We start from the raw sequence: 20,962 nt of genomic DNA on the forward strand, positions 1-20,962 counted from the left end.
TGTCCAAAGAACCCCATCTTGATGGCTTTACTGCCTTTTCAATTAAAGCATTTCCACGGGGTGGCAGAGGCCAGCCATGTGGTGGGCTGAGTACATTTGTTGTTACTACCATCAAGGCCACAATTATCCATTTTCCCAGTAGTGATCACTAATCTATGGCTTTGATGCTTAGATTTAATAACTTGTCTTTGCTTTTCATCAATGTATACATCCCCCCTATTTGCCAGCGCTCTCAAATTAAGATAGTTTGGCTTAAACTTAAAACCTATATAGAAGAGTTGCAAAGCTCTTCACCATGCACACATATTGTGATCACTGGTGATTTTAATGCTAGACTTGGAAGCAATGATAGGATGTTATTCACTAAGTATCAATGCTTTCCCCCAGCCCGGGAAGTTCCTCCCCCATTAATTGCTCATCAATTTAAGGATAGAGTGGGGAATTACGCTGGCCTATGTCTGGCTCAAAAATATGATGAATTAAATTTGCAATTGCTGAATGGTGCCACAACTGAGGATCACCCTGCTGAGTATACTTTCTGGTCTGTTCCTAGACTCTCCATGATTGATTATACGGCGATCTCTCCTGCTTTACTTGTATCTCTTGTGAAATTTAAAATAATTAGTCACTCAGAGAGTGATCATCTCCCTGGAGAGTTGCAACTGAATCTTCCTGGAAACCTTGCACCTGCTGAGCTGTCCTACATTCCAAACTTAGATCTGGAGGTGTGGCCTGCTTTGATCAGATGGTCTGATAGTCTGAGTGAGCAGGTTGGATCAATGCTGGGCTCTGAAAGTCTTATTTCTCTCCGTTCGGCACTATTAACAAATGAGACAGATGATGGTATCTTAGAAAGGTGCATCCCAATTGGTGCTGAGGCACTAAATATGCAATTTGGGTACTGACTAAGTATGTTAATTACTTCATTTGGGGGCAATGGATCCCAATGAACACCCTAAGAGGGAGGAAAAGGGATTTTTTTTTTAAAAAAAACAAGCACCATGCCATCTATTGGCAAGCAGTGAAAATGCAAAAGCAACATTCAAGCAAGAGGGACAGACACGTAGGGGAAAGTCAGAGAGGAAGAGATGTTCTGTTTGGTGAGAGAATGGGGGGCTGGCAAGAATGTGGGCCTGGCAAGCGCCCCCTCTATCCCAAACGAGTAGCCTCCTCTGGACTGCATTACCAATTGGAGATAGGAGAAAATTTCTGGGTTTACAGGATTGCCCAGTGGGAACATGTGAACCACGGGAATCTCCAGATTCATTAGGCTGATCATGTAAACCTGCCTTAAGCATACAACTCAGGCACTTTACAGTCACAAAAGTGTCAGATACTTACATAGGGAAGCAGTGTGCTGCCGATAACACCCACTGATCACTTATGAGCGAGCCTCCACAGATGTGCGTGCCCTCAAGTGAAATGCTGACCTGCCAGGGCCATTCCCCATCAAAGGCAGGATTCCCCCCGACAATTAGTGTAGAGATCTTTGGTTGCCCACAATCTGTGGAGGAAGGAGGGGAAAGAGAATGTATAAGGTCAGAGTGGGCCACCTTCCAGTGGTCCATTGGAGCATGTACCTCTCTCCCTCATTGGAGCAGCAGCCAGCACTCCACCACCACCGCTGTTGCTGCTCCTGCCGGCTACCATCTGCCACGGATATCTGGTGTTGAAAAGCAGGGAGGCTCCATCGATTCCTCTTTAGAGAGAGGAATGAACAAGACCTCCCTGATTGCCAGTGGCCCCTGATCCAGGTGGTAACAGGGCGTGTTTGCATGCCTTGCATTCCCATCTGGCTCGGGGCTGCTGGGAAGCAGGGAAGCTCTGTCAATACTGAATTTTGGCAGTGAGTGGCGGGTGGTGGGTGGAGCCTGCAGGAGCAGCGGCAGTAGTGGTGGAGTGGGTGCCACGGCTGCAGACCAGAAAGGAAGGCAGGCACGCACCCCAGCGCAGGAGGGTGTGTGCACCCCAAGGGGACCACTGGGGCACAGGCCGGACACAGGCCTGCAGTGCCCTAGCAACACCAGTGGGAGGGTGTCACTTTCTCTTACATTTTAACTGTTCTATGTTGTTTTTATATTATATTTTAATTTGCGCACCGCTTGGAGATTTCTATATCAGGTGGTATAGAAATAGAATCACTCAATCAGAGCTTCTCCACCTCTGCCTGTTTTTAAAAAGACCCTTAAGACATACCTGTGTTCTCAGGCTTCTAATTACTTACTTTTAAATGGTCTGTTTTATCTCATAACATTATTTTAATCATTTTATTGTGTTTTATACTTGTATTTTAACTTATGTACACTGCCTAGGGATGTATATGTCAGGTGGTATATAAATATAAATAAATACATAAATGTTGTGCAAGAAGGACCTTGTTTTTAGGTTGAAGGCTGGACTAGATGATGTCTGAGTTCATACCAATGCTATAATTTTATGCGACCCTGCTTTCGTTGACCTCCTCCTGTGGAATATCTATGCAGAAATATTTTCCAGTATATTGACAGAATCCTACCTGCGCCTGAGGTGGCAGCACCTGGAAGAAAAACAAAGGAAAGAAATTTCATGTAAGATAGGTACACAAGATTGTGTAAGTGGTGATTCTCTTTATTTAGCAGGGGGAGAGCAACTGGCCCCATCCATCCCCAGCACAGCATCCCTCCAGTGGCTGTTGCTGGTTTCTATCCAGGCCTGTGCTTGCCTCTGTTGCATAGGTGACCACTCACCCCTCCTCATGGAGGGGCCACTCTTGGGCACTTTCCAGATTACCCTCTAGAACTGTTGTAAAATGCAGGATCGAATTGAAAACGATCCCCAGAATCTGCAACGGAAAATACAGCTATTTTTTTTGCAACGGAAATGCAACATTATAGCATTAAATTGCAGCAATAAAATCTGAAACAAGGCATTCGAAAAGTGAACAGCATCCTGCTGACAGCACAGGGACTGTGGTGTCACAACACGGGAAAAATTGAAGCACACTTAGCAGATATGTTGCAGGGGTTAATCTGGAAAGATTCCAGGTCCTGTCCTATGAGTATATTCCTAGCAAAATTGTCAGGAGGTATGCAGGACTTCATTTGAATCTGGGCTCACAAGGACTTTAGCCCTGGTACCTGATCTTCTTCCCTATACTTTTTTATTTTTATTTTTGGCAGAAATGTACACAAGAAAGCAATTTGCAAAAAACACCAGACAAAACCCTCAGCTCAGGAACAAATATAACACTTGATTTTTAAAAAAACAATTTCTTCATTTCATTCCTTTAGAATTTTTATAAGTAGAAAAATAAAATATATTTTTCAACCTTTCAGGACTTGTATACAACGACTTAAGTAGGAGTTCAGTTGTAAAATAAAAGGTTAGTACTGCTGAACTTATGTGGGGTGCCTCCCTCTGCTGTGAAAAAAAGAAATCATAGATAGAACCCCTGTGTCTGGATTAGGACTCCCATGGCACTCATAGCCAGCTGAAAAGTTTAGAAGGGGGTGCCCCCAAAAGTATGGGGTCAGCTTATCTGGCCCCCATCAATCCTAAGTGCAAGCAAAATTCAGTTATTTAAACATTATTTTTTTTAAAATTAAATTAAATTAGGGAGGCTAGAGAACAATTTAGGTGGGGGGCAGGCTGGCCCTAGCAGTCCTGCCCCCAGCTATGGGACTGCCGTGGCAGAGGAAATGACTTCTTGGTGGATTTGAATGTCATTATCTTTTATTTGTTTATGTCTGGGTGAGTGTATGCTGGGTCAGAATCCACCCAGTTTCACACTGTAAATATGTTTTCTCCCTTTTTCCTGGCCAATCTCTCCCTCCCTCTCTCCGCTTCTCTTTGTGTGTGTGTCTCGGTGTGTGTGTATAAGTGAAATGTCATGTCACCCCACGGCCCCACCCTTTCTGGGGCATGCTCTGAAAGCACATAATACAACCACCTTGCTGAATCTTAGCAAATCTAGGTCTGGTCAGTGTCTGGCTAGGTGGCTGCATGGGAGCTCCATGTCTGCTGCCTTGAGCTCCATGGGAGAAGAAAGGCAAGACATAATTTCAGCCTGACTCAAATGTTCTCACTAGATAACTTCTGGCTTGATTATTGGGGGCAGATGAAATCCACAGGGACCCCTAACACAGGGAGGGGGCATTTTCACGTGGGGCAACAAAATTTGCCAACAGGCTCACAGGAGCGGCTTGAACAGTTTCCTTCTTTCAGTGTTTTTTTTAAATTTTTTTAGTGTTTTAGTTTGCTGCTGGTGGTAGTGGAAGTCTTCTCAACACTTGCTTCCTGGCAGCTGCAATTCCTCTCCCCGCCCCCCCGAAAGCCCCAGGTGCAGCATCATTCCAGGGGGTGAAACCAGGGGGCATTCTGGGGGGGAAAGGCAGAAGGAAACTGCCATTGCTGGCTCCACTAATGACAAATCCTCGCAAACCTGTCTGCAAATTTTGCTGCCCCTGCCCTAGATGTACTACCTGTGAATGGTGTGGCAAATCTGGAGGAGCTGTTTTTCTTTCAGTCATAAATTGAATGAATAATCTTGAAAATACTATCCCACCTCCATTTAAGCTACCTGAGACGTGAATTCACAGGTAAACAGAATAGGATTGGGTCTTCGATCTAAACCTTCCACACACAGCCAGCAGCCAAAATAGATAAAACAGGGATTAATTTGACCAGGCCTCAGTATGGTTTTGCGTGAAGTTGGACAGATGTTCTAAGCATGGTTTGAACTAAGGATGTGCATGAACCGAGGTTCAAGCAGCAATTTGGTGCTGCAGGGAGGAGAGCAGCGGCAAGTGGGAACTTTTAGGAGGAGAGCAGGTCCTTTCCAGTGAGAGCCAGCGTGGTGTGGTGGTTAGAGTGCTGGACTAGGACCGGGGAGACCTGAGTTCAAATCCCCATTCAGCCATGAGACTTGCTGTGTGACTCTGGGCCAGTCACTTCTCTCTCAGCCTAACCTACTTCACAGGGTTGTTGTGTGGAGAAACTTCAGTATGTAGTACACCGCTCTGGGCTCCTTGGAGGAAGAGTGGGATATAAAATGTAAATAAATAATTACCTGCTCTCCACTGCCGCATGCAGTTTCCTGTTGGGGCAGTGCTCGTCCCAAGTACATGGGTGCCATTTGTATGGGGGTTGGGAATCGGGGGCACAGTTTTGAGCTGGTTCTGTTCCTACCTTAGTGGATGGTTTCAGACAGTTTGCATTGGAGGTGAGTGTTCTAGCCCATGGCCTCTCTCTTGTGGAGTGCCATGCCAAAGAGCTCAGTCCTCGCTCCCTTGCTTTTTAACACCTATATGAAGCCACTGGGAGAGGTCATCCATCAGTTTGGGGAGAGGTATCATCCTTATGCTGATACTCAAATTGTATATTGCCACCCCAGGCTGAACAGGGGATGCTGTGAATGTGTTGGCCCACTGTCTGGAGGCTGTAAGGGTTTGGACGGGCCCAAACAAGCTCAGGTTTAATCCCTCCAAGACAGAGTTGTTCTTGTTCAGTTCTCGATCTGGCCTGGTTCTGGTTTTGAGTGTTTCCTTTGATGGGGTTGCGCTCCTCTTGAAAGATCAGGCTTGAGATTTGGGGGTCATCCTGGATTCACGGCTCCTGCTGGAACAACAGGTGGAAGCCATGGCCAGGAGAATCTTTGCCCGGGTTTGTCTGGTGCCAGGGGCGTAGCTATAATTGAACGAAAGGGTTCAAAGAACACGGGCCCCCAGCTCCTGAGGGCCCTCCAGCAACATCCCTCCCTATTTTCTTCATTGTCTCCCTCACTCTGGGGGGCCGCCAGAGAGAGGGATGAACACGGGCCCCCTCTCCCCTAGCTACGCCCCTGTCTGGTGCAACAATTGCAGCCTTACCTCGACCAGCAGGCCCTGGCAACTGTAATGCCCACATCACCTCGGTAGGACTACTGCAATGCACTCTACCTAGGATTGCCTTCGAAGACGACTCGGAAGCTTCAGCTGCCTCAGAATGCTGCGGCCCAGCTGCTTATGGGCAGCAGAAAATATGATCATGTTTCACCTTTGTTGAGGTCACTGAATTGGCTGCCAGTTTGCTTCCAGGTCCAATTCAAAGTGCTGGTTATTACTTATAAAGCCTTTTAGGGTTTGGCACCTGTGTTCCTTCAGGACCGCCACTCCAGTCTAACTTTGACCCGCCCTGTGAGCAGCTCCCCACAGATTTGAGATTAGGGGAAAGGTGGGTACAGCGGAGAAGAGAAGACTTTCCAGAGGCCTCCCAGACATAGAAATCAAGCCCTGGTCTAGGGTGGGAGAAATGGCCGCTTGGTGCACAGATTACAAGCCGTCTCTAGCCCTATTCAGACATTATGTTATACCTGCATTCAAATCTCTGTACACACACACACACACACACACACACACACACACACACACACACACACACTTCTTGTGTAAATGACTGTACCTGAGTTCATTTTAACAGCGAACCTAAACACAGGCCACGCAAATGCCTGGTACAGATAGGATGTGTCCTGCCGGGTGTGTGTTCAGCGTAACATGAAAAACTGCACCTGTCTGTGTACAGAGTGAGCACATTGTACACACTCATGATAGAAGTGCTGGAAAATGGACATGTGAAAGGCTTTTCTTCATGCCATCCTGGGTTTATTACTGAATGGCCTTTTTCTCCTCTCCACCATTTTTACACTCCCTAAAGGTTTGGGAAAATCATTAGACCTAAACATCCCACCATCTTAGCTGACCCCCAAGTGTCTCCCCATCCCATTAGTTACCTTGTAACATGGTGAGCTGCAGCAGGCACATAGTCAGCAAGAGGGGTGGGCATGGCATCATCCCACCTTTTCCTTCTCTAACCCTGTCCTGATGTTTCCTCAAGTGGCTCTGTTCTGTTCAGTTTAAGGCAACTGATTTCCTTATGTTTCTATGTCATTCCTTATCTGTGTTATAGCAAAGGTGAACAGGAGGGACCTGCAACATTTCCTCCTCCTCCTCCTCCTCCCAGTCGGGACATGCAGCCCAGAGGTCCCAGTTCCCTGAATCCGCTGGATCTTGGCAGAATCCCCTATCCTGAAATCTCTCCTCCTCCACCGGAGACTTTTTTCAGTCTGAGTGCTGCCCGCCCCTGCATTTGGTAGGACCCCCATGTCCTCAACAGCTATGACAGGCCACCATTCAGCTGGAAGTGACAGACTGAAGAAGCTGTGATTGGGAAAATCCTTACCTGTTGAAATTCTGTCTGAGATACAGCTATTAAAAGTAGAGGAACTAGGGGCTGTGATTCTGCGGAACACATTCTAGTTCATTAACCACCAGAGTGTTTGTGAATTAGTTGATTAAATTCACAGAAATATGCTTGTAAAGAAAATCAAGATGTCAAATGAAGGAACATAAACTCTTAAAAATGTGTTGACCTGGCTTCTAGGAAAGAAAAAGAAGCATTTCACTCCTAATTAAAAGCACATAGGAACTGGCTTAGAAGTACAGTAATAGTTACTAGCGGATCCCGCACAGAGCATCTGTGCGGTAGTACACACCCCTTCCCCCCAAGCCCTCCCCCCAAGCTCCTACCCCAGTCTCTGTTCCCCAATGCCTGCCCACTTCTCCTTGCCAGGCCACTTCTCCCCCCTCCACTCCCCACCAGGCCAATTTCCCACCCACTCCACAGCCGTGGTTCATGGTTTCTGCCGCTGCTTCCTCACTGTGGCTGTCCGCCATCACCTCATCGTGGCTGGGCCTGCCACAGCTACCTCGCAGCAGCTGGGCCTGCCGCAGCCTCTGTCGGGCCCATCGCCGCCTCACCACAGCCGGGCCTGCCACCTCCTCCGCTGGGCATGCTGCCACCGCCTCACCACAGCCAGCCCCACTGCCCCCTCCACAGCCTCCTTGCTGCGGCCACCACTGCTGCCGCTGCTCCCTCCTCACAGCAGCCATGAGCCCGCCACCGCCTCGCCATGGCAAGGCCGCCACCGCCATGAGCCCGCCACCACCTCGCCATGGCAAGGCCTGCCGCCCCCTCCGCAGCCTCCTCGCCACGCCCAGGCTTGGCCTGCCGCCACCACTGCCACCCCACCCCCTCCTCACAGTGGCCATTGCCAGGGCCAACCGGCACTCAGCCAATTAGGCGCCTCCTCTGCCAGCATGCATAGCCCTTGCCACATCCCCATGTATGGCTGTGGCTGCTGAACCCACACATAGCATTTGTGCAGCAGTACACTCCCCCCACCATTATTTCTCACCCGCCCCCTTCTGCCCCAGTCTCCTTGGCCCCCCGACTTCTGGCCCATTCTCCTCGACCCCACGACTTCTGGGCCATTCTTCTCTGCTTTCTTGCTGCCGCTGCCACCATTATTTATCTCCCACCCGCGCCGCTCCCAAAGCGGCCGTACTTCCCATCGGGTGGCTTGAGGGCGGATGTCTGGTATCTCACCACCTTTGATGCCGTTCACTCCCAAGGCAATGGGTCCGGTTTCCTCCTTTCTTCCTCCGTTCCCCTGACTCTACCGATTCCCCTTCAATTCTGCTTCCTCCTCCTCTCTCCCGGGTCTGCCTCGCTGGCTGCCATTCCCTCCCAAGGCAATGGTTGGAACTTTTGCAGGACCTTGCAAGAGTTCCAGCAGGCATCCAGATACATCCCCACATCCCCACACAGTTCCCTACTCAGTCAGCCGTAAGAGAATTAAATCTATAGATGCTAGTCACTCACTCCAATAATGTCAATATCCCCAAGAGGCAAAATCAGAAGAGTGGAATTTCCTAGAGAGCGCAATTCCCTCGGGAAAATAAGGACCATCCCTGTTATAGAAGCAGTTGGGGCACCTGCCACCCCTTTTGTTAATACATTTCCCTCAGTTGAGGTTAAACTCATTATTTGTCTTCTCTCCTTTGAAGCAATAAATGTCTAGATAACTGGTTTCTGCCCCCTTTCCTGGCTGTGGAGCAGGTAAGTGGTTTAATATTCAATCCAAAGATGGTGTTTCCCCTTTATACAAAGAAGTCCTTTTGCTCACAGTTTTAAGTAGTGGGGAATCTGTATTGGAAAAAACCACACCCATTAAACCCGGTCTTGATGACACTCTTCATCTGTGCTCCCTCTTCAGTGGCAGAAGCCCTAGTGATCTCCTGCAATGCTGTCATTTCCTCCTGCTCCTTCGACCTAGTTCTTTCAGGGTCTTCCTGAAAATATTCTGTATTCCCGGAAGAGCTGCTGGCTCCAGTAAGTAAAAGAAAAAGCCACATGTAACTTTGAGCTTTGAAATGAAACCACGTCATTCAGTCACTCTGAATAAACTCATTTGTTTCCTGGTTAGAACAAAAGGACACTACCTTGGGTGTAAGCTGAATAGCAAGACTAGCAACTCTGCATGTGCAGAGTGTCTTTTACCCAAGAGGAGACAGAGTGCCTCTGTGTGTATGCAGGATATGCCCCTCCTTTAAAGGCCTTTTGCAAATGAGCCCCATGAACAGGTGTCTTAAATGAAATTATAGCTATAAATGAAGGAGGGGAATAGAACATTATTTTGCAATGTGGCGCTGAAAAAATCTCATTTAAAAACCTGTTCCCCACATGTGCGACTGTTTGCAGACATGTCTATTTCACTATGTATAGATGCTGGGAAGCTGTGATACATTGATATGTGAATAATGCTCCTGCTCCCCCCAATCTCCTGTCCAAATTCAGACATAACTGAGAGCATCTTCTCTGCAGTTAGCGAGACTGCAGAAAAGAGGAGGAACTGGCAGTGTGGGCTTCCTGCTTGCATGAAGGACAGCTCACACTGTCAGTCACAGCTGGAGTTGAGGGAGGAACTTCCTCCCTCAACTCTGGTTGAAGGGAACGGAGCCTGTGGTTCTGAATTTGTATGCCACACAGGCTGCATTTAAACTTGGGTTGCAGCAACGAAACTCACTACAAACTGAGTGTTCAGACTGGAGTCAGAAAAATGAAACCTTGGGTATGCTGCTGCACGGAACTGCATTTGCATGCGTTCACAAGCAATGCTTGGAGAACATCTGGCCCATTCAAATCTGGTTCCACATTATGTGCGAATGCGGCCAATGTATGAACCTATGAAGCCGTGTTGGCTTGAGGACAACAGCAATGTGCTTGAGGACAACAGCAATGTGCCACTGCTTCAGGACAACAGCAATGTGCCAGTGCTAACACTACCCCATTGCTTCACTGGCCCAGCTGTTCACTGCTTGAGATGAATGGCAACAAGCTCCCCTGCCCCCTAGGCAGGAACCAGTGCTGACACCACCACTCCCTGACTCAGCAGCTCCTCTCTATCATGTTAGCCTCAGCTGTTGAGGCATGCCACCCTTTCATGACACAAGGCAGTATGGAGCATGCCTTTGGAGGGAAGAACCAGTGGGTGGGACTGAGAGCAGGTGTTGGTGCAGCAATGCAGAAGAGGGGCCAACTGGCACTGCTGAAGAGACGCTCCATGCTGCCTTACTCCATGCAATCAGTGGCGGTATGCCCCAGCAGCTGTGGTTGGGAGTGAGAGGGGTGGTGTCAGGGCTGGTGAGGCGGGGGACAGGGTGGAGGGCATGGTGTCTGTGAGGGGGTGTGGTGTTAAGCAGTAACAGCAGGGTTCAGGCAGGGGAGGCAACAGTCAGTGGGGAAGGTGATGCCCATGACAATGGATGGGTCACGATTCCCATGCATGCCACTTGTGGTGCACTTGCTGCTGAGGCCACTGCTTCATCTGGCCTCATGAGGAAGCCGCCCTTGTTTGAGTCTGCCTTACAATAAGTCAGATCTCTGTTCTGTCTGCTCTGTATGATCCACTCTCAATGGCAGGGGCTCTCCAAGATGTTGGGCAGAAATCCCTTTCCCAGCTCTTCCTACTGAGGCAAAGGAAAGCATCTGCTTGAAATGGAGATGCCAGTGTTGGAAGCTGCTACAGCCAGCATGGGCTCTCCACTGTGACTTACATGCATATGTGTAAGCAGCAAGATAGAGACATAGGCAATTGTACCTATACACTTCTCCCTCTGTGACATCATCATCAATTATTATTATTAATAATAATGATAATAAGTATTATTAATAATAAAAATAACAAATACCAGCTTGTGTGTGTGTGTGTGGTGGTGGGGGAATTTGTCAGAGAACTTCCATGAGACAAAAAGTCAAACCCGTTCCCCTATGCCATGGCCCTGATCCAAATGCCCCCTCCATTGCTGCTGCTTCTGGGTCACATCTAGTTTGGCCTCAAGGCTAGAGGGCTGGGAAGACTCCCAAGACCATGTGAAAAATTTCAGAAGATGTTCTGGTTTAATTGCTTGAGGCGCCCCCAGTTCAGTGCTGCACTTGTTCAATACTAATCTTTTAATTAGGAGGAACTTTCACGGGGTTTACTGGTTTGGCAGCCAAGCAAAAATACGAAGTGTTTCATTTTGTTTCCCCAAGTGGCTCCTCTGCGGCCTCCTCCTCTTAGCCTGGCACACACGCTCCTACGTCCCTCACCAGGGCGCTTTCCAGATTAGACCCTGCAACGAGGTCAGGACGTATCTCTGAAGCGTGCTTCTACACTTCTTGTGTTGTGACACCGCAGTCCCTACGCGGACAGCATGGTGCCGTTCATATTTCCAATGCCTTGTTTTGAATTTAATCACTGTGATATAGTGCTATGACGTTGTATATTTGGTGTAAAGAAGTTGCTTTCCCCCTGAGTTGTTAGTTTCCATGAGACTGCTCCGCCTGCTGTTCATGTTTTGAAAGCGATTTGCCTGAATGGAAGCATTTTGCTGCTGCTGAGTGGCTAAACAGGAAAGCGCCCAGGCTATTCACACAAAGGAGGTAGTAGAAGAGAAAATGATGAGAGAGCAGTAGAAGACTGGAGGCACTCACTCAAGTGGAACATAGGAAGCTGCCTTCTACTGAGTCAGACCCTGGTCCATCTAGCTCAGTACAGTCTGCACAGACTGGCAGCAGCTTCTCCAAGGTTGCAGGCAGGAATCTCTCCCAGCCCTATCTGGAGATGCCAGGGAGGGAACTTGGAATCTTCCGCATGCCAGCATAGCTGTGTACTGGGAAAGCAAGATGGCACACACTCGTGGACCTTGATGTTTACAAACTGAGGCAATTCACACAATTGTTAATGGGTAGGATGAGAGCCCTAACCAGCTTTGGGAGCTGTGTACACTCCTGATTTCTGAGTATGTGCTAGCAAAAACCTGGGGAGTGATCATCTGTGAGGATGGCTTTTCCTCCTACCTTGTTAAAGTGCTGGGTGTGGGCACACATGTTCAGTAGGAAGCACCATCCTACCCATCTCCTGTCTCACAGACCATCGCTCCCCACTCCTCCCCAGGATTTGGCTAGCACACAATTGAAAACTGAGAGCGCACACAGCTCCTGAAGCTGGGTAGGATGCTTGTCCATTAATGATAATTTGAACTGCCTTACAGTATATATGTAAACTCTTTTACAAATGAATATGCCTGTGTGTGGAAGTAGGGGAGAAGCCACGGGCATGATCCTGCTCCCCCATGTGAGTGTTCACTGCACACATATGTAATGCTTATACATTCCTCCAGTTAACGTTGGATGGATTGGATGGGGTCGTAGCTCAGTGTAGAGTATCTCTGCTTTTCACGCAGATAGTCTCGGGTTCAATCCCTGGCATCTCCAAATAGGGCTGGGAAAGGCTCCTGCCTGCAATCTAGGAGAGCCACTGCCAGTCAGTGTAGATCATACTGACCTATATAGGAACATTGAAAGCTGCCATATACTGAGTCAGACCATTGGTCCATCTAGCTCAGTTTTGTCTACCCAGACTGGCAGCAGCTTCTCCAAGGTTGCAGGCAGGAATCTCTCTCAGCCCTATGTTAGAGATGCCAGGGAGGGAACTTGGAACCTTCTTGCTCTTCCCAGAGCAGTCCCATCCCCTGAGGGGAATTTCTTATAGCGCTCACACATGTAGTCTCCCATTCAATGCAAACCAGGGTGAACCCTGCTTAGCAAATGGGACAATTCATGCTTGCTACCACAAGACCAGCTCTCCAGGGACTTTTCAACACTTTGCTTTTAGCTTGCATCCATGGAGGGTGTGAGTGCACATATCAGCTGCATTTACCACGAAGTTCCTGCTAGCCATCAGGGACCAGTTCACACCTGATTCTGCTTTTCCCCGAATTACTGCTGCACATTCTACCTTGGTCTGAATTATGTCCAGGGTAAAAAAAATCCTCTCTTTGCAGCAGCTTTTGTTTTGGAAAAGCTGAGCTTCCTGGTATGCACCGTGGCTTCTCCCATGATGTGTGGAGGGGCCATTGCCAGTAATTTGGCTGTTTTCAAATGCAAGGCTTAAATGAAGGGGAGTTTCATTTAGCCTTGAACACAACAACTGTGTTCCGTATGGTCTGCTCTGAGTGATTTGCAATTGCGAGTGCTGGGGGTGGGAAGGGTTGTGGCAGATTGGTGAAATTCTGTGGAGGGAGTCCAGAAGGGGAGGGGGAGGGAGAAATTCCTAAGTGCTGGAAGGCGGGTCAAGCCACTTGTTCCTTCAAGGAACTTCCTTGGACCTGTTTTGCAATTTGGAGTTTTTATTCATTTATCTTAAATCCTTACCAGATCATCAGTACGTACTTCTCTTGGCATCTCCCATTTAAGCCTCTTCTTCTGCCTCTTCCCATCCCTGCTTCCTTCCACCCCTTGCCGAGCATTCATGGACTGAGTTCCCTGCCAACTAGGCTGCATTGCTGCCTTGTGCTTCTCTCTGTACAGGCTCAGAGGCAGCCTCAAACATCCCCCCCTCCTCAAAAAGGGGGCTTGCTTGGGCTGTGGCTAATTGAAGGCTTTGGGATTTAGCAAGCGCTGTATTGAGAAAGTTGAAATGCTACAGGGTGGCAGAAGATTAGCAGAGCTCCTGTCAGAAGCAACTTCATTTCCACCCCTTGGCATCTCTGGACCTGTCGCTTCACCATCTGCAAGTGCAATCACAGTGCAAGCAAGGCAGATGGAAGAGAAATGATCAGCCAAAGGAGCAGGGAATGGATCCTGATCTTGGCTAGAGAGGGGAAAGAAAGTGCCAAAAGTAGCTTCAGGGCAAAATTTGGTTTGTGGCTGAGATCATTGGCTAGGATTGGAGATAGTTCGCTGCTGAGAAGATTAATGTGAATTTGAGAGCCTTTGCACAAGTGGAAGAGTGCTTAAAATGTTAAATAAGTAACTACTGTTTTAAGTTTTTGTTGTCGTTTGTTTTAACTAATGTTATAACTTTTTGTTTGTTTGCTTATTGTAAACTGCCCAGAGACGTGAGTTTGAGGTGGTATAAAAATATGTTAAATTAAAAAAATTAAAATTAAAATAAAACAGGTGTTATTGGGTTTTGTATTGAGGCTTTTTGGCCTTAATGTCAGAGTGCCTAATGGCTAAAACGTACATGTGATTTGCCCGCTGTAACAGCGATTGCAAGGAATGCTTGTCATTCCAGACTGAAGGGAACTCTGAGCATCACTTGTGAAACGCGACACGCCCCAAACCTTAACACAGTTTATTGAACCGATGTTGAACTCTTGCTAAACAAAAACTGGCAAACATCCTGAGGTTTTGTGCTAGAAGGTTAGTGACCCTGGAGAGTGGCAGGGAATGTACATCCCGCCCCAGAAAGCAGTTTTTGCAACTGAGTCTAGCAATTCATCTCTCCTCCTTCCTTTGTCCCATCCTGATTCTCCTAAAACTTTTTAAAAAAAATTTGGTTGGAAGAAACCTGTTGATTCTAAATTGGCCTCTTAAATGGTTTGGGGTGGGGGGAACAACAGGTGATGAAGGCAGTCACAAAGGTAAATTCATTATAAAAATCAGCAAAGATTTGGGTCAGATTCGGCAGGTTTGGGTTAAGTGTTCTGTTGTTTTGACTAGTCAATTTTGCAGAACTCCATCAGCTGTCAAACTAAAAAAAAAAAAGTAATAATGAAGGGAGGCATCTCTCGCTTCCTTCTGGGATGTGATTGATTGGAGAAAAAACCCAGAACAAGCTGTGGGAATGCATATAGGAAAAAGATCTTCAGGGAATGTGGACAAGAACAGAGTAGACCTACCTGTATGTGAATGGTCCATTTAATCCTCTAAATTAAACATCTCTGAATCTGCTGCGAAGCAGATTCGCTCTTCAGATACCTCGTGGCATGAAGCCGTGTGTGAATAACTCTCTGGTCAGACCAATGGGCTGACACAGTATAAGGCAGTTTACTCTGCTCCTATATAACATTCCAGTTTTGCCTTATTTGATGTCATGGGTTTCACATTACAGGCTGGCTGTTTCCCCCTGAAATCTCAGAATATCAAATATTTCACTACAAATGACTGAAACCAATTTCTTCCCTGCCATGAGGACTACAAACTTTTCTTTATAAAAGGAAAGCCAAGATTCTCTGGATGTTGGACTCTGTATCCAATACCAAATTCCATGATTTTTCTTTGCTCGTGCAGAATTGTGGAAAAAGCAGAGAGCCCTGACAATGATCATTATACACAAGATTCAAAATTATACTGTGGACGTCTTGGGGCAAGGACCAAATTCTTTGTAAAATGCCACACACACATATGGCACCGTATAAATAATAACAGGGCTGGAGCTAGGGTTTCTGGTGCAAAGGCGGAGTTTGATATTAGCGCTTCTCCCCAGCCAAGGAGTGCAGAACCCCAACTTTAACTTGAGCTACACAGGCTGTTCATTCATGAGGCTCAATTACCATTGAATAACCAGCCTATGGTGGTTTGGGGATACAAGGGGAGGGAGTTCCCAGTCTGCAAGGGGACAAAACTCTAACACTTCAGAGATAGGAACATAGGAACATAGGAAGCTGCCATATACTGAGTCAGACCATAAGTCCATCTAGCTCAGGATTGTCTACACAGACTGGCAGCGGCTTCTCCAAGGTTGCGGGCAGGAATCTCTCTCAGCCCCATCTTGGAGATGCCAGGGAGGGAACTTGGAGCCTGGATGCTCTTCCCAGAGCGGCTCCATCCCCTGAGGGGAATATCTTCTGGTGTTCACACATCAAGTCTCCCATTCATATGCAACCAGGGCAGACCCTGCTTAGCTTAGGGGACAAGTCATGCTGTTAATCTGGAAATCCAGTCTGAGGCCATTTGTTTTTTGGAATGAATGCTGAGGCAGGCAATTCATACTCGAGAGAGGGAGTGGGGCTTATGACCAACTGTTTATGGGGCGCTGTTACAAATCAGGCCTGATCTATATACTAAATATGCTCATTAGCTAGTATATAAAATAGGTCTGGGCCAAGTTCTTTTATGTTGGTGACCACGTTTGATCTGGAAACAAGGAAGAAAAGAGATCCAACCACTCAAAGATTCAATGGGCTTTATTGAGTATAAAAGAATAACAACATAGTCTAGCAAGCAGAAAGCAGAGCACTCTATTAATATTAATTAGCAACAGTATTTAAACAGAACATCCTAACCAGTACCAATATTCACCGTGTGCCTAACTAACTTATGTGTGGGTAATTAAATCTTCCTAGATTCTAATACATTTCAGATACAGGCAGAAAAGAGGGGGGTGGGTTTGAGAGAGGCTGAGGGCTGGCATGGTTTGGAGTTAGTATAAGAAAGGAAGGGGGGAAGGAGAAGGGAGCAAGGAAGGATGGAGGGGATTCCAAGCTTGTAGGAGCAGCATATTTACCAGGCTTGAGAATGGTGGATCTTTCAGCTGAAGAGGAGAGACTGTAGCTGGGAGCAGCAACAGAGCGATGGTCTGGCTTCTGGTGGTCAAGCAGACGGTTTGCTCAGAGCGAGGCAGAGAGTGAAGGTGCCATGGCTGGAGAAAAGTCTTGACTTCTCACTGTGCAGTAGAAGTCACAGACAGTTCCTGTTCATGAGCAGAGTTCCTGAGCAAATCTTGCTGTAGGCACAAGATAGCTAGCGTGTGAGCAGAATGCCCGTAGGCACAGAACTGCTAAACTGCCATGTCCAGAGACTCCGTCTTATAATGGTTCCATCCTTTGATGTCTTCTGGATCACAAAAGGCATTTATTCCTGCTATCCTCTGAATAAAATCTTAATTATTCAGGATATCGGCTAGTCCAGAGAGATCTCTGAATCTCATCTTCTGTAAACTCTGTGCGCTCAGGAAGGGGGGACGGAATCTGCATCTAAGATGCTGCAAATTGCATCTTTCCCCAAAAGGTGTTAAATTCAGAGTTAGTAATGGAATTGATCCCATTTGGGTGTGAGACAGCCATTCTTACTTCTTGTGTACCTCTTATCTAGTGTGTAATTATATTTAAAGTAACATATATGTGCGTGAGACATTCAATACATTTAGCTAGGCAGACGCCACAGTGAGGTAAGAATTTAAAGTCCACAGGCATTTTCTCTGTATCCATTTGGCTATGTTGAATTTCTATAGACAGCAATTGAGCTAATCACTTGGGCATTGCAGGGCCATCACTGACAATGGAAGGAGGAACTCAACAGGTCGGGCAAACCCTTCCACAGACATAGTGAGTCACATTTTTAGCATATGAAAGCTCAGGCCAAAGTCTTTGTTTCTTGCATATCCATTTTAGCAACACAATGCTATTCCTCCTGCTCCACAGAGCAGGGAGAGCAACATCCTAGTTCACCTCAAGTTCAGGTATCATTTCTTAATAAACTGAAATCAGACACAGGCCTATATTTCACCACACTTCTGAGTTGGTACCTCTGGTTCAAAGTAACATATATGGGGTTCATAACAGCACTGAGGTGCAATGAGCAAAGAAGGCTGCACATTTTGAGGTGCAGAATGTTTAGGCCCTTTGGGGAGCAGGGTGCAGGATTTGATATGACATTCTTATACCACTGTGCAGTACTTCAGGGGTGCCATACAAGAGGGGGAGAAAGAATAATTGCCAGCTTATGTGCCCTCCAAGAACTAGTGCTCTAGGTGACCAAGTAGGTCTGCCAAGGGGATGGACTGTCCCTGAATAATAATAAAACACAGCCACAGGATCTGGACTGGCAACATCCTGGAGTTTCCCCCACACAGGGCTTTTAGACCACATCTCCATCAGAATGGAGAGTGTGCTTCCACATATTGGCCAGATTTACCCCGAAAGTCCCTGCGAGCTATCAGGGGGCACTTCGCACACAATTCGGGTTATTCATTGTGTGTTAGAGAGTCGCCTGATTTATATCCAGGGTTAAAAAAAAAATCCACATTTTGTGTTGTCTCTTTTTGGGGGGCAACTTCTAACATGCAGTAAAGCCTCACAGTAAACTTGCAGTAAAAGCCTGCTGTCTGAAAATGTTCCTGGCTAAGATTACCCCTTTCTGCATACCCCACTCCCTGGCAAATATCTTCAGCAGTGCTCTTTCAGTTTACCGTCACCCGGAGTGTGCATACCTCCTCGGACATTTTACTTGCAATTTTTTTTTGGCTTACCTTGAAAATCCTCCATTTTAACCCTTAAATTCACTTCAAATTTTATTGTGTGAAATTCTGGTACTAATGCACACAGGGACAGGGACAGGGACTGGGACAAGGAACTTGGTTGTCTCGCCTCCCAATCTTTATCCTTCTCTCAACTGGAATTCCTGGCTTCATTCCCCACCTTCTCTTCCTTTTTCGCCCAGTTTCATCTACCTAATTCCTGCTCCCATAATATCTTTTTAAATGGCGATTAACCAGAAGAAGGTCTAGTATTCATCCTGAATTTGCATTGTTTAATGTTTACTTGGACAGTGAAAACTGGTTTCCAATGTGAGATGCTGATGTGATTTCACACCCCACTCTTGGCACGGAGCCTGGCAAACTAGGCCCATATAATAATGTACACACACAGAGTCAGACCTTGCCCTCACGCACCCCCAGGTCCCAGCTCATAATTCTGCCAACGGGAACTCATCCAAACCTTCAGGCTGTTCCTTCTTCATTTTCCACTAAGTCTCCAAAACTTGCCCCCCGCCCAACCCCTCAATGGGAGTAGGGGTGGGGGAGGCTCTTTTGTAAGCTCATTGTTACCTCTGCTCAGTTCCCACTCTGCTATTTCAATGCTCATCCCGAACTGCTCCAAGACAGGTGGAGGAGAGGTTAAGGTAAGACAATGCCTCTGGAGAGCCTTTCATGTGGTAGTTAATGCCAAGCGAAGAGGAATGGGCCTGCAGCTCAGTGGTAGAACACCTGTTTTGCATAAAGAAGGACCCAGGTTCATTCTTTGCCATTTCCAGGTAGGGCTGGGAAATACCCAGATGAAATCTGGGAGAACTTCTACCAGTTGGTGTTGATAATACTGAGCTAGAGAGACCAATGATCTGAGTCAGCACAAGGCAGTTACCTGTCTAGAGGGTGGGCTATATCAAGTGGTGGGGATGAGAATGAGAAACCGAGTGGCTTATAAGATCTGCAGATCAAATGACGCTGGCAGAGCAGAGGCGGGTAGCTAGCACCTTAGAAGAAAGAATCAAGATTCAAATGGATTTGGACAGGCTCAGATACTTGGCCAAAATCTGAAGAAATCCAACAGAGGCAAATATAAAGCCCTGCATTTAGGTAAGGAAAATCAAATGCACAAGTACAGAATGCATGGCGGAGATGCAGCTTGGCAGCAGGATGTGGGGAAAGCATCTAGGTGCCTCAGTGGAGCCAGCAGTGTGATGCAGCAGCTAAACAAGCGAATGCAATCTTGGGCTATGGTACCAGAGGTTGAGTGTCCAGATCACAACAGGTAATCATTGCACTTCATGGCTTCTGTGATCTCTGAGAGGGGAGGGATTATCTTAAGGCTCTGGAGGCTGGGAACCAGGACTTGTGAATTTCCAGGAAGATATTTTGTGTCTTTTGAATGGGGTTGGGGGCAGGTTGGTAGATAGTGCATTAAAATGAGGGGTACTGAGAGCAAAGGATTCTCTCGCCACCGTGGAAGGAGATGCTGGGGTTAACATGTCTTTTGGGGGTTTCCTGCCTTACATTTGATCAAACTCCTGTGCAGTGGTGTTGTCACAAATGCAGGCGGTCTCCATGAGAGCCCTCACCCCATGACAATGCCCATCTTAACCACAGCACCCACCAATGGCCTCACCCCCATGGCCATTCCCCCTACTTAGATAGATGCAAAAATTTGGGGGTGGTTCTGTTACAAGGAGTCAAGGATAGTTTCCTAATCCTACAGAACCCAAGGCTTGTGTAATTATTCACCCGGAATAGCCGTCTGGATTGTCAACCACAAAGGGTAGAAGATACCCCTTGTAACAGAAGACAGGAATAAAACCAATTGTTGGACGATGTTCATGACATTTATGTAATAAACTGTTGGAATAGCAAGAGCAGCATTTTATTTCCATTTAGAAAGCAAAGGGCTCAGCATTACGGGGGTGGGGGAAGGAGATAACTGCCTGCTCAGCCAAGCAATAGACAGTGGGGAGAAAGGATCACAGAGGCAGGAACGAGTGGCAAGGAAGACAAAACCTCTTCCTTCTCTGTTGGCTGCTTTGTATCCCGGCTGAGACCCTGGAGGAAAAAAAGTACTGGGAGATCGTCCCTGAGCATCCCTGAGTGTTTTCACTGCTCTGGGTTTTCACACTGCTTTCTGGGGGAAAGCAGTTTCTCCAGGGATGTTTTGTCAACCTGTTTTGTAAACCTGTTCAGGAGACTGATTCAGATTTTGTCAACCTGTTCAGGAGACTGATTGTCTGCGTGTAAATTCTGTTAGGAAATGTGTGACTTTCCCAATCACTGAAGGCGGCCAGACAAGAGTGAGAAGGCTGGGATCATGGCCAGGAAGGTGGTGGTCCTCTCCTTGTTTCTGTTGCAGGCCCTGATGAACAGTGAGTAAATATGCTGATTCACACATACATATACACAATTACCTGATTTCTGTACACTTGAATTGTTGCATGCTTCCTTCCCCCACCCCACTCTTTTCTTTATGGAAATAATGTTCAAATCAAATACAATTTAACACAAATTCAGTGTAAATGTAAACCCCTGCTAACTTGGCAAAGAGGCACCTTTTAACGTGGTGATTCTCTTTAT

At 47.1% G+C, this 20,962-nt stretch overlaps 2 protein-coding genes across 2 annotated transcripts in view; one reads left to right on the top strand and one right to left on the bottom strand.

Moving 5' to 3' along the window:
* The window catches only part of LOC128330950 (transmembrane protease serine 9-like), a 39,650-nt gene extending 32,838 nt beyond the window's left edge, over positions 1 to 6,812 (bottom strand). Inside the window, exons 1-3 of the mRNA XM_053264317.1 lie at positions 6,746 to 6,812; positions 2,516 to 2,536; positions 1,342 to 1,504 (exon numbers count right to left, since the gene is read on the bottom strand). Of these exons, the coding sequence (XP_053120292.1) occupies positions 1,342 to 1,504; positions 2,516 to 2,536; positions 6,746 to 6,806 (245 nt within the window). The 5' untranslated portion in view covers positions 6,807 to 6,812. The remainder of the gene's footprint in view (positions 1 to 1,341; positions 1,505 to 2,515; positions 2,537 to 6,745) is intronic.
* Positions 6,813 to 20,708: 13,896 nt separating this feature from the next.
* Positions 20,709 to 20,962, top strand: part of LOC128330951 (transmembrane protease serine 9-like) — a 42,980-nt gene continuing 42,726 nt past the window's right edge. Inside the window, exon 1 of the mRNA XM_053264318.1 lies at positions 20,709 to 20,754. Coding sequence (XP_053120293.1) covers positions 20,748 to 20,754 — 7 coding nt within the window. The 5' untranslated portion in view covers positions 20,709 to 20,747. The remainder of the gene's footprint in view (positions 20,755 to 20,962) is intronic.

The sequence above is a fragment of the Hemicordylus capensis genome, chromosome 6 (genome assembly GCF_027244095.1).
Source record: "Hemicordylus capensis ecotype Gifberg chromosome 6, rHemCap1.1.pri, whole genome shotgun sequence".
In the NCBI taxonomy this organism is placed as follows: Eukaryota; Metazoa; Chordata; class Lepidosauria; order Squamata; family Cordylidae; genus Hemicordylus; species Hemicordylus capensis.